At 41.2% G+C, this 12,640-nt stretch overlaps 1 protein-coding gene across 1 annotated transcript; it reads left to right on the top strand.

Annotated features, from left to right (window-relative positions):
* Nucleotides 1-1,551: 1,551 nt before the first annotated feature.
* LOC110297097 (C-type lectin domain family 2 member F-like) lies at nt 1,552-11,639 on the top strand. The gene is made up of 5 exons (XM_021165887.1): nt 1,552-1,838; nt 2,309-2,395; nt 6,975-7,162; nt 8,121-8,230; nt 10,744-11,639. Exons 1-5 carry the CDS (start codon nt 1,769-1,771, stop codon nt 10,856-10,858), a joined length of 570 nt encoding a protein of 189 aa, XP_021021546.1. The 5' UTR covers nt 1,552-1,768; the 3' UTR covers nt 10,859-11,639.
* The last annotated feature ends 1,001 nt before the right edge of the window (nt 11,640-12,640 follow it).

Genomic DNA, 12,640 nt, shown 5'->3' with positions numbered 1-12,640 from the left:
TCGGCCATCACTGGAAAGAGAGGCGGCCCATTGGACTTGCAAACTTTATATGCCCCAATATAGGGGAATGCCAGGGCCAAAAGAATGGGAATGGGTGGGTAGGGAAGTGGCGCTATGGGGGACTTTTGGGATAGCATTGGAAATGTAATTGAGGAAAATATGTAATAAAAAATATTAAAAATTAAAAAAAAAAGATGCCCTTCCATTAGGACACTGTCCCACCTTAGACCTGTGTCATTCCTGAGCCCCCATGTCTCCCGATGCCCTTTCGCTGGGACACCTTCTCCCTTTAGAGCGTTATTGGTTCCTGGGCTTCTGAGTCCCACGATACCCTCCCATCCGAGTAGAAATGCTTACCCCAAAGACCTGCACCTCCCTAGTATTGGCATTACGAAAGCATCATGATACCACACCTAGCTTTATTTACTTGAGTTCTGAGGATCAAACTCTGGTCCTCGTGTTTGAGAGGTGAGCATTTCACCAAAGGCATGTACTGCACTGTGTAGGGGCCCTTCTGCTTACTCTTGTGCTTCTGAGGGTTTCCCAGCAACCATCTCTGTTTGGTAAAAGGACTAAAGAAAGAACACCCTGATCCTGACCAGACCCCAAGACCAAGGTGAAAACACAGAATCCCACCAGTTCTCAGCTTGCTGCAGAAACCCATCCATCGCTGATAATAAAATTAAAAAATCAATCCCTGAGCCCCCCACCCCACTCCTCAATCTCAGGACTTGAAATCCCACCAAAATCTTGACCCTGGAAAACTCTGCCCCACAAGAAACACTGCATAAACCCTGCCTTTGGCTCAGTTCCCTGCTGGAAACAGAGCAGAAGCAGCCACTCTGATGGGTTTCTCCCTTTTTCCCCTGAGTAGCTTTTGGTCAGAGGGTTTTATCACAGCAACAGAAAAGCAAACTTAGTTAATAATCTTCTTATATCAGATTTTATAGATGTGTGGCACCACATATAAAATATGGGCATGCTGATGTTTCTTATGTTTGAATTACAATGGAGTTTAAATATTCCTTATACTGATCTTTCAATTCCCCAATACAAGATGAAGAATGGTTTCAGTGTTTGGGGGAAATTAAAGATAACAGAAAGTATAATTCCTTCTTCAATTACTGGAATCTGTAGGCATGATTCCAGCTCCTGTAGGAATAGATCATTCTAAGCTTCTGCAAAGAGGATAGTGCCTGTGTAGGAAACACACCTTAATTTATCATGAGTTTACTTTGCCAAATTTCACTATACAATTCACAGGACCGTTGGAAATAAAGAGAAAGAGATTAAAAGCAAAGTAAAACTGGGTGTAGGGCTCAAAGATCAAGAGAGGATAAGTGCGATTTACAGTTAGTTCAAACAACTCTAAAGTTACACGGGCTTTATCAATAGTTTACACGGGAGACACTATACAAAGACCAGGGAAGGTTAAGTCCTGGTCTCTTTGGCTGGATAGCTGAAGGGAGAGGATGCTAATCAGGCTTCCCCATGGCGACCAGCAGCCAATCAGGGCAGCTAGCGAGACACCCGTTGGAGTGCGCTGCCGTTAGAGGACAGGGCCAGTGAGATGTCTCGTGGCCCACCATGCAGAACCATCACCCTGGAGTGGTGTTATCTCTCCCATTTATCAATCTTGCTCTAGTCTTGATTCCAAAGAAACTCAGCCCTCCGAGTCTAGAGCTTTGAAGACAACGGATACAACTATCAGTTCTCCTTTCCGCTTAAGAATTTTCTCAATCTCTGTAGTCACTGGAGCGCCATTTCTATGCTGACCGACACTTCACCCAGACTACCTCAGACAAGCCATGAACTCAGGCATCGCAGGTTAATGTTCGGTAAGGAGATGGCTGGGTTTCATTGAAAGCTAAGACTGGTAGCCTCTGCCTGTGCGGCAGAGGCGAACCTTAAGAAAAAGCGGCCGTCATCAACAAAGGCTCAAAACTAAAAGTGAAGACGATACACTCCCTCTCCACCAGATCCGCTCCACCCTCCTCACAACAGAAGACATTTTATTAAAACCAAACCAAACCAAACCCACCCATCCCCCCCAAAAAAGCCACAAAAGGTGGGGACTGCGTTTTTTTGTTCTGCAAGCCTTGCTGGAGAGTGTTTTGCTTAGCTCTTGGAAGTGCCAAAGTACTGTGCAGACAGAAGCCAAAGTCACACCTAAGTGCATTTTCCCTTTTCCTAATAGATCAATGGCTGAGTTGTGTATAGGTTACAGAGACTATGGCTTTTTTAATGGAGGTTTTGTTTGCTTGTTATTTTTCTCTGGTAGTGACCTGTCTGCTTGCTTTATGTACAGATTCGAAGAAAGTGCTGACGCTTTGGACCCTGCTAGGTGGTGCTGTTGCTGTTCTTCTTTGGGGGTTTTTCAGTTTTCCTAGAAAATGTAAGTGGTCAATTTCTACTAAAAACACTGATAGTGGTATTGGCTATTCAGCCTGACCCCTCCAACTGCTTTACCTCCTAGATTAGTCTATTGATAAATATGTATTACATTTAAACTGATGCCAGCTGGGATGTTTTCCTGAAAAAAAATAGATTAGATTTGTTCCTAGAGGACTTGCTATGCATAAATTCATTCGATTTGAAGCAAGAGGAAGGAGGGTTCTGAGTCAGGGTGATCAAGTAAAGCTTTATGAAGAGCTGGGTGTATGTGGCCAATGGTAAGGTCTTGTAGGCACCATATTTGTGTCAAAATTGTGTCAGCTATAGTGGTGGTGGTGGGGAGGGGCAAGCAAAGTGGGGTGTGCTAAGCTGCATTTGTTAACTCAGGGCCACAGGTGAATGGAACCCTGATTCCAGCTTTACTCTAACAGAAGCAATGGGTGAGAGACAAGCCCACCCACCGTTACCACCACATGGACTCTCCAGACAGTGAAGTGTTTAGGTTCTACTGTAGATCCTATATCATCTTACTCTGTCATCAGGCCCTCCTCTCTCATAGGTCATTGCTGTTCACACTCCACTGCAACATCTTCATCAGCAGCACAGTAGATCATAAATTAGTTCATTAGCCCCTACTCTTCCTTTGCACAGTGTTTATGGTTACTGCTTAATTCAGAAACCTTGAAGTGTGTTCTTGGTTTATCTTCTCTCTCCCCTCCCTGCCAGCCTGCCTTCCTCCTCTCCATCCATCCATCCTTTTCTTTCTGGGCTTTCCTGTAGTCTAAGCATATGGCCTGCCATTAGACTACATCTCCAGCTCAAAGTACTAGGTTTTTATTTGGTTTAGCTTAGTTTTCCATGAGGACAATTGGTGTTTAGAGCTGGACCCAGGGCCTTGTGTATGCTAAGCTCTATCTTGAAGCAACACCCCATGGCCTGGCCTCTGCAATCTTGAATCCACTCTGATCAGGTTTCTGCTTCAGCTTTTCTCATGAAACCTGTAGTCAAGTTTAGCAAAACCTCCAGCATTGCCATCACTCCCTTCATCTTATTTGGCAATCCACATTCATTTTTTTAAAAAATATTTTTCTCTTTAAAAATCTCATACTATTATACAATATATTTAGATCATTTCCATCTCCATCGTACCATCTGCAATGGCTCCCTCCCAAGTTCTCACCCTTCATTCTGCTGTTGTTAACCCTCTAGCATTTGTAGCCATGTCTACAAAGGAGAGTCACTTCCTCTCTCTGCAAGGATCTGCTGCTGGTCCAACAAGGATGGGGCTTGCAAGGGAGGGCCTCCCCCATTCATGGTGAAATTTCTACTGGTTTGCTATTGATAAAAGTCTCTTCAAGGCAGGTAGTGGTGGATCTAGCCACAGATCACTGGCCAATCTAGCAAGTGTAAGTAACTATGAGCCTTCAGCTTTGAATGAGTCATCTGCACTATCCTCCATCCAAAATTCAGAGAACATCAAGGAAGAGTAGAAACAATGTGACCCTAATGCATGAGAAAGAGAGCTGTGAGCTGGTGACCTCAGTAGAACAGGTGGCTACATCAACTCCCTGCAACTGCAGATCTTCAATCTCATTTTATACCTCCTCCTGAAAAGTACTTCCATTTCGGCCTTCAAGCCCGTACACTCCAACTGTTTGTCTCCTGCCTACATCATCGCTGGCTTTATTTCCTTTGTTCATTTCTTCTTTTCCCTCCACTCTTGCTGGCCTCAGTGTTTGAACATGTCTCTTCATGTATCCAATCTCTGAAGCATTGTTGGACTGTCAGCCTTCTGAACTAGTCTTAGACCTTTATCACATAAATATATCTCCAATCTTGGACACTTCCTTGAATCTAATCATTTTTAAACCAATCTAGCTACTTTTATTAACTAATAAATACCTCAAACTAAATCATGGTCATTCTGTGAAATCTGTGTGTGTGTGTATGTGAGTGAGTGAGTGAGAGAGAGAGAGAGAGAGAGAGAGAGAGAGAGAGAGAGAGAGGAGAGAGAGAGAGAGAGAATGTATCACAGTAGAAACCAGAAGTCAACCTTGGATGTCTTTCTTCTTCAGGAGTCAGGACTCATCCACCTTGTTTTTTGTTTTGTTTTGTTTTGTTTTGTTTTGTTTTTTGAGAAAAGAACCCTCAGTAGTCCTTGTGTCTCAGGTTAAGCTTAGCTGGTTGGCCAGTGCCTGCCAGAGACCTGCATTTCCACTGCTGGAATTATAAGAGAGTTTCACCATATCCAACTTTTTCTGTGAGTTCTAGAGATTTAGCTTAGGTTGTCATATTTTAATTGCAAATAGTGTATTAACTGAGCTGCAGCCTCAGTGTCTGAACTGCTCAATGGTCTCTCTTCTCTCACATCCTTCATCCGGGATCTTTCTTGTGTCAGGGAACAGTGAGTATATTCTTCCAACTTAAAAGCGAATTGAATTTGAATTGGCCATATTTCAAGGTTCAATCATCACATGTGGCTAATGGCACCTTTATGCATGGACAGAGTTTATTTTTAGCAAGTCAGAAGAATTATCAGATCTGATGGAAATGTCATATAGTTTTGTCCTCACCTAGAGCAATATGCAATGAATAGTTACCCTGTCCTTATTGCACCCAGTCACCCTGGACTTCTGATGGCCTGTGCCATTCAGTCCTTCACTTGGTGTGTAGAACATGTGCATCTTCATTGTCTGGTGAGCGATCAAGGCCTCTGCATCATCTGTTTGGCAGGAAAAATAATTCTTACCTTGGAGGCAGACGTACCTCTATAGTCTCCCTTTCTTCAAGTCTTTACGAGGCATCACCTTTGTCTAACTTTACCCTGAATGTTGTCCTGCTATCCAGCAGTCATCCTATCCCTTGACCAGAGTGTACTTCTTGAGAAACTGTATCGTTTCAGGCATGCAACTTTCATAAAAGCAAGTCTTTCCACACTATATTTACTTTTGTATCTCAAGAGCTACCAAAGCACAAATCTTTGCCACAGGGTAATTGGTTAGCTTGGGAGTGGTTGGATGTATAAATGAAAGAAGAAATAAACTAGTGGATGAATGATAAAATTGGATTTATGATAGCCTAGGTTTTGAACCAACTATTTGACTTTGATAGTCATTTATTTGAACCTAATATTTGGGGTAATCTGGGACATGGTATTTGTCAAGCAATTTCAGTGACATGAATATTTGGGGGTATATAGAACCTTACTGCTAGTTAATGCTTCCAATTGAACAGTCTCCCCTTTATAAGCTTGAGCAGGAGCAAGACCTTGTATGTCTGTCTATTTGTTTTTCCAGGAATGGGAGAAAGTGCCTTAAACACTGTTTCTTTTGGGGTTATTCATAAATAACTTCATCTATCTAGGGCTGTGAGCTTAATAGGAAATGTTTTAAAAGTTAATAAAATTTTAGTGTTTCCCCCCTTTTTTTAAATATATTTTATTACGTATTTTCCTCAATTACATTTCCAATGCTATCCCAAAAGTCCCCCATACCCTCCCCCCTCTCCCCCATTTCCCTACCCACCCATTCCCATTTTTTTTTTTTGGCCCTGGTGTTCCCCTGTACTGGGGCATATAAAGTTTGTGTGTCCAATGGGCCTCTCTTTCCAGTGATGGCAGACTAGGCCATCTTTTGATACATATGCAGCTAGAGTCAAGAGCTCCAGGGTACTGGTTAGTTCATAATGTTGTACCACCTATAGGGTTGCAGGTCCCTTTAGCTCCTTGGGTACTTTCTCTAGCTTCTCCATTGGGAGCCCTGTGATCCATCCAATAGCTGACTGTGAGCATCCACTTCTGTGTTTGCTAGGCCCNGGCATAGTCTCACAAGAGACAGCTATATCAGGGTCCTTTCAGCAAAATCTTGCTAGTGTATGCAATGGTGTCAGCGTTTGGAAGCTGATTATGGGATGGATCCCTGGGTATGGCAGTCTCTAGATGGTCCATCCTTTCGTCACAGCTCCAATCTTTGTTTCTGTAACTCCTTCCATGGATGTTTTGTTCCCAATTCTAAGAAGGGGTACAGTGACCCTACTTTGGTCTTCATTCTTCTTGAGTTTCATGTGTTTAGCAGATTGTATTATATATATTGGGTATCCTAAGTTTTGGTGTTTTCCCCTTTTTTAACAAAGGACAAAGTAGCTTCAACTTTTGAGGAAATACTGTTTCTGAGAAACAATTGAATATTGGTTAGGTCACTGTGAGAGAGCAATTCTTTGATATTACAGCTATAGAGGATTCATTTGGAGGAAAACTTGTCTCAGGTGGCATATACAATTATAAGAGAAGTAAAAGAATAAGTAAATAAATTCCACTATTCTAACAGTATGATAGAAATAGTCAGAGAATGTTGTTTCTAGAAATTGGTCACTACAGATCTTAATTCTCCAATGCTTCTTTCACTCTTGCTGTCCACATTGGTTGGACTTCCACCATGGACTTGATGGCGAAAGTCCAATGACTGAAATGTGATGTGAATGTAAAATGCATTTTTTATCAGTGTGACATACAGAGAAATCTTTCACAGTAAAAGTCAGACTCATTTCTCTCCAAGTGTCTTCATGCTCTGTGTTTATTTTAGTTACAGTTACAAGAACAGCCAGAAACAAGACATGTGAGGATGGGGTAAAGCTGTGCCCTAAAGACTGGAACAAATTACGTCGGAACTGCTTCTCTAGTATCCAACATAAAAGCTCATGGCTTACTGCCAACGACACCTGTGAACTCCATGATGCAACTCTGGCTGTGTTCATCGACAAAACTGAATTGGTTAGATTTCCTACTTAGCATGTTGAATAGTTAAAACTCAAATCTTTTGCCTTTGGCGAACTTGGAGCTCAGAGGGGGAAGACAGAAATGTAGAAGTAGTGATAGAAAATACATACAAATCATAGCATTTTCTTACTTCTCCAAGGTAGATTGGAGACAAGCTCACATGTCCTTGAAATGATGACATTTGAGTAAAGAAATAAAGCAGGTAAGGCAGGTAGTCTAGGGAACATCTAAGAGATGAAGAGTTTCAGGGAAATAAATTAGCTGGAAAACAGGTTTAAGATGGGTAAATGCTTCGAACAGTCAAGGAACCAAAAAAAAAAAAAAAAAAAAAAAAAAAAGCCAATCACTCTGCTTAAAGCTGAGAGGTGAGAAAGAGTGTAACCACAAGGGTCTGGCAAACCATTACAGAAACTTGAGTTTTCTGCTTCAGGCAAAACAGGGAGCTGTTTCAGCATTAAGGACAAAAGTGCTATGTTCTAACATCAGTCAGTTTTTTTAAAAAAGTATTTACTATCCTGATTGCAGCTTCCCCTCCTCTCCTCTCCTCCCAGTTCCTTCTTCTCACCTCCCCATTTCCTCTCCTATCTTCCTCCCTTTCTTCTCCAAAAAGGGGAGGCCTCCAATGGGCATCAACCAGCCTTGTCATAACAAGTTGCAGTAAGACTAGAAGCATCTTCTCCTATTGAGGCTAAACAAGGGTAGCCCAGTAGAAGGAAGGAAAGGGTCCCAAAGGCAGGCAATGTAGTCAGATATACCCTCTGCTCTTGCTCTGAGTTTTTACAAAATCATTTTCTTTGCTGTAGCAAATATAATGACAGGGAGTTGGGTACTCAGCCCACCCTGTAGGACCTATGGTAAGAACATGATAGAGTCAGACAAGGACAGTAACTTTTCATGGACTGAGAATAAGACCACCAGGTGATATCCCTAATAGAATTCTGTTTTGTCACAGGAAATTTTGATGAATCAAATGCAGGAGATGAAAACATATTGGATTGGACTGCACAGACAAAATTTATTAGGAATCTGGGTTTGGACAAATGGAAGCAAATACAACAATTTGTAAGCCTTCATATTTATTTAATGTTAATCATAAATTGTGGTCAAAATTCTACCTCTATAAACAGATACATCTATTGTTTCTTTAAATACATTTCTTAAATAGACCCTCCAACAGAAGCTGAAAAGAAGATTCGGACAAACTGGTGGTCTCTAGAGACAGTATGCCCTCAAGCTCCAGTGTTTGTTTCTATGTGTTTAAGTGGCTTGTACACTGTCTTCCTTTCATTCTAGACTTGATCTAAGTCTAGGCAGTTTACTGTTTAGCTCTTGCCTGAGTAAGACTGTCCGTGTACATGGTGTGTGTGTGGGGGGAGGTGTTTCCTTTCATTTCTTATTGGTAAGGAGTGAGGATCTGAAGATATATATATAGGTTTTTTCAACCTAAATTTGATGTAAATATAATAATCATGGAGTCTCCTTTCAGTTGAGAAACTTTTTCTGCAGAGGTATGATATATTAATACCATGGAGTGAGCACCTGCCACAGAGAAGGTATTCAGTATGTGGAAGTTTGTGGTTCCTCTGTGAAAAACACAATCTCCTAAGTCTTCAAATCACTCTGAAGTTGGGAAGCATGGATTTTAAATGTTTCCAGAACATCTAAGAATACAATTGATTCTTTACACTTGGGAAAGCAGAGAAGTTCTGAAATTTTAAGTAAAAAGAAATCAAACCTCTCTCTTCCCAATTTATTCTCACCCATATTGCTAGTCCACTTTTGGGTAAGGAATATACATATATTTCTTACCCAATATTACCAATAATTGTAATATTCCACTTTGAAGATATATGACACAAGATAAACTTTGAATACAAAACATAATATTTATGGTGTCTCTTGAAAGAAAATATTGACAGCTTAAGATGTTATGCATCCCACTAGAAAAGAAGAAGAAGAAGAAGAAGAAAAAACTGAAAGGTAAAGCTATGACCTGGTGAAAGTTGCTGTGTTAGTTTGCTAGGGTCACCCCAATAAATGACATAGACCAAGCAGCATAAACAACAGATTGGTGTCTGAAAGTCCATAGCCAAGATGACATTGGGGTCTATTTCCTCTGACCTCTCTCCTTGCCATGTAGGTTCCTGCCATCTCACTTCATCTTCCTATGTCTCAGCCTGTGTACATACTAGTGCCTCAGTTGTTTCTTCTTAAAAGAGCATCAATGGTTCCTGGGGTGAGGGACTTACCTAGGGATACAAAGGGCCCTGGCTTTACTCCCAACATGGCAAAGGAAAAGGAAAAGCAGTCAGATTATATGAGATTAGTGTTCACCCAATATTTTAAGCCAGATAGGGAATCTAAATTCAAAGCATTAAAAATTTTAAAAAAGTTATCTTATTTAGTAAGTCCTTCTAAAACTTTATTTTTAAATCCAATTACTTTCTGCACCATCAAGGAGTAGGGCTTCCTCATATGGAACTCCTATAGCAGTTAGTGGAAACACTGGCACACTGGGCATGTGTTGGCATGGAAGTGCAGCACCTCTCCATCTACATGTTCCATGTGTGTATTCAACCATGCCCAGGTGAAAGCCTTTCAGAGAGTAAACTGATTGTGCCTCTATTGAACATGTCTGGCTTATGTTCTTTTTATCGAAGCCTGACAATACAGCATCACTGCTATTTATCTAACATGGACATGATTCTACATAAATTATTTAAGAGACAATCTGAAGTGTGTGACAGGAGCTATGCAAGCATTGCATTGTTTTCTGTGTACCTGAGTATCTGTGGCTGGTGGTCCCTCCAACTACTTCCTTAAGGACACTGAAGAGTTGGCTATACACACATATTTTAGGAAAGAATAAGACTAAAATTTGAGGGTCTCTTAGAAATCAGCAAAGGGTACACCAGTGGTAATCTTCCTCCCCTCCCTGCCCCCACAAGTAAGGTACTGAAGGCATTTTGATAACACTATAATCAGAACTTCACCAAGACTCGCAGCATTCCATGTTTGTATATGTGACCTATGGTAGGAACTTAGAAAAATTTTTGCTGTCAACTCTGCATAGTGCTTTGTGTACACCCTGACACTCTGCCAAGGAAATAACACCTCTCTCACACTAGCGTTGGTTACAGAGTGACCAACTGAATTCATACGTGAAAGTTATGACAGACCTGTATTGAAAAGCATGAAAAGATGTTCCAGGAAACGCCAGTTACACTCTCCCCCTGCACCTCCTCTAAATGCTTTAATACATTGACTTACTGATTTTCATTACCAACATACACAGAGGAATCTCATCCCTCTGTAAATGGTTAATGTGTTCTCTTTCTTCCTTGCTAGGAGCATAGAGTCCCAGGCCATGCTGCTTTTTTGAGGAGTGGAGTCACACAGCACCTCCCTATCTGTGTCTGGAGGTTAAGTGTTCATGGCTAGCAAAAGAACAGCAACGGTTTGCATAGGTTCCTCTCCACAGAGCACATCTGAATCGTGATCATCAAAGTTTAGATTCATTCACTATACAAGGCTGCACTGGGTCTCATAAAAATCATCCCTTTGTTTTATTCCAGGCATGACATCCAAGATCATGGTCAGTGTGCCTTTGTGCATCAAAAGGGCATAGACAGTACCAATTGTGAGGATCAAAAAGAATTTATTTGTACCAGAGAAGGCCAGTGCCCTTGAAGATTTCTTCCATCCAAAGGAACATGAAGAGCAGTGTCTCATTTTGTCTGTAATGTGTATTCCTTTCCATCGACATCACTTTAACTCTAATTTGACTGACAAACATGTACATGAATGTTATCTTCATTGAAGTAGTGACTACAAAGCCTAACAATTAAACCAAGCTTGGCGTGGTACTGCTGCGTCATCGAGGTTGGTGCATTTGAAGCTATGGCCATGAAGGGCCTTGCTCAGAAGTGATCCATCTCAGTGGAGCACACCAGAGGGCATAAAGAATAAAGAGGAGGATCCCTCTGCTTGTCTAAAATTCAGTGACATCTTCCAAGAAGAAAAACAAGAGCTACAGGACAGGGTGAGCATAAAAAATGCTTTGTTTGCCCTCCAATAATACATGATTCACGTTGAACTGTGAAGGAAGGCAAAGGGGGAGAAACTATTGTGATTGAGGTCCCAGTGTCACCAGTGAGGACCAGGCAACTCACCACAGGTCTCTGCCAAACTGTAAGACTTGAGGTAACCTGGATTTGTTGTTGCCATAGTTGTTGAAAGAATAAAGGACACAGATTTCGTGATGAGTCAGTATGAACAGAACGTGGGCACCCGGAAGTAGAGAGGAACATGAAGCAAAGAAACTCTGTGACCTTGAAGAATCCATGGAGGTCAGCCTAAATTCCAAAAGCTGTTTCCCTCAGATTCTGAATAACACTGAAATGATCTTGACGGAAAGGAGGTACAGACATTAACACTGGTCATCATTAAAAAAAAAAATCTCTTCAACTACCACAGGTCTTTTCTCTTATGTGATCTTAGCATTTACATTTTATATGTGTGTGCAAGCATGGAGGGGTACAGGCTGTAAACAAGAAAGTGGGCTATGGGGAGAGGAGATGAAGAGTTCTGAAGAAAAGAAGAAAAAGTAATAGACTACACATGACTTAAAACCAGAAGACCCTAAAACCTATGCTGCTCTAGGTATTCCAAGATAACTTGCTACTGTTCTTCTTCAAAGGGAGGGCAAGGATCTCGCAGCATTTAGACAACTTAGTGGCTTAAAGAGTTGTGACACCCAGGGTTTGTATTGTGGAAGTTGAAATAGAAACAAACTTGGGAAACACAGAAACTGGTTGAAGTCAAGGTGGGAGACTCTACTAGAACAGTTTCCACTGGGGATTCTTGTCTCTTCCATTCATTCTTAGTCAGGAATTCCTCTGGGACAATTGCTCAATTTCCTTAATCCTAGTGTGGTATCATCTATTAATAATTATAATGGGAGGGTTGGTGGCTGTATTAATAGATGTATGTTTACAGCAGCCTTAGCTCAGGGCTTCAAATATGGTGCTTCGTGTTAGCTATTATCATCTCCAAAGTCATTTTATCACCAAAAATATGTGCCCATTAATTATTCAGTGTCCAGTAGATACTAATTAGAATACACAGAGCATAACTGATTGTTTACTTCAAGTAAAAGAATGAAGCATGTGTGAAAATGTAATAAACCCATTATGCTCCAGGCTGATTTAGAAATTAATTTTAAAATTAAAACATCTCAAGGAGTGATGTTACATGCCTGTATTCCCAACACTTCAGAGTCTAAGGCGGAAAAACAGTGAGATCCAGGTCAGCCTAGATAGTAGAATCCTATGTAAAACCCAAACTAAGGTTCCGGAGAGATAGTTCTGTCAGTTTAGTGCTTGCCATGCAAACACGGGAACCTGAGTTTAATTCTCCATCACCCACATCAAAACCCCAAGCCTGCTGGGTATGGTGGCGCACGCCTTTAAT

The sequence above is a fragment of the Mus caroli genome, chromosome 6 (assembly GCF_900094665.2).
Source record: "Mus caroli chromosome 6, CAROLI_EIJ_v1.1, whole genome shotgun sequence".
NCBI lineage: Eukaryota > Metazoa > Chordata > Mammalia > Rodentia > Muridae > Mus > Mus caroli.
This window is presented reverse-complemented; position numbering and strand designations above follow the sequence as displayed.

Excerpts from the sequence above, each read along its gene's own strand:
- LOC110297097 (XM_021165887.1), top strand. The coding sequence starts at position 1,769 with ATGCTGACCGACACTTCACCCAGACTACCTCAGACAAGCCATGAACTC. Across the intron at positions 2,396-6,974 it reads TTTCAGTTTTCCTAGAAAAT|TTACAGTTACAAGAACAGCC; the intron begins GTAAGTGGTCAA and ends TGTTTATTTTAG. Across the intron at positions 8,231-10,743 it reads GGAAGCAAATACAACAATTT|GCATGACATCCAAGATCATG; the intron begins GTAAGCCTTCAT and ends GTTTTATTCCAG.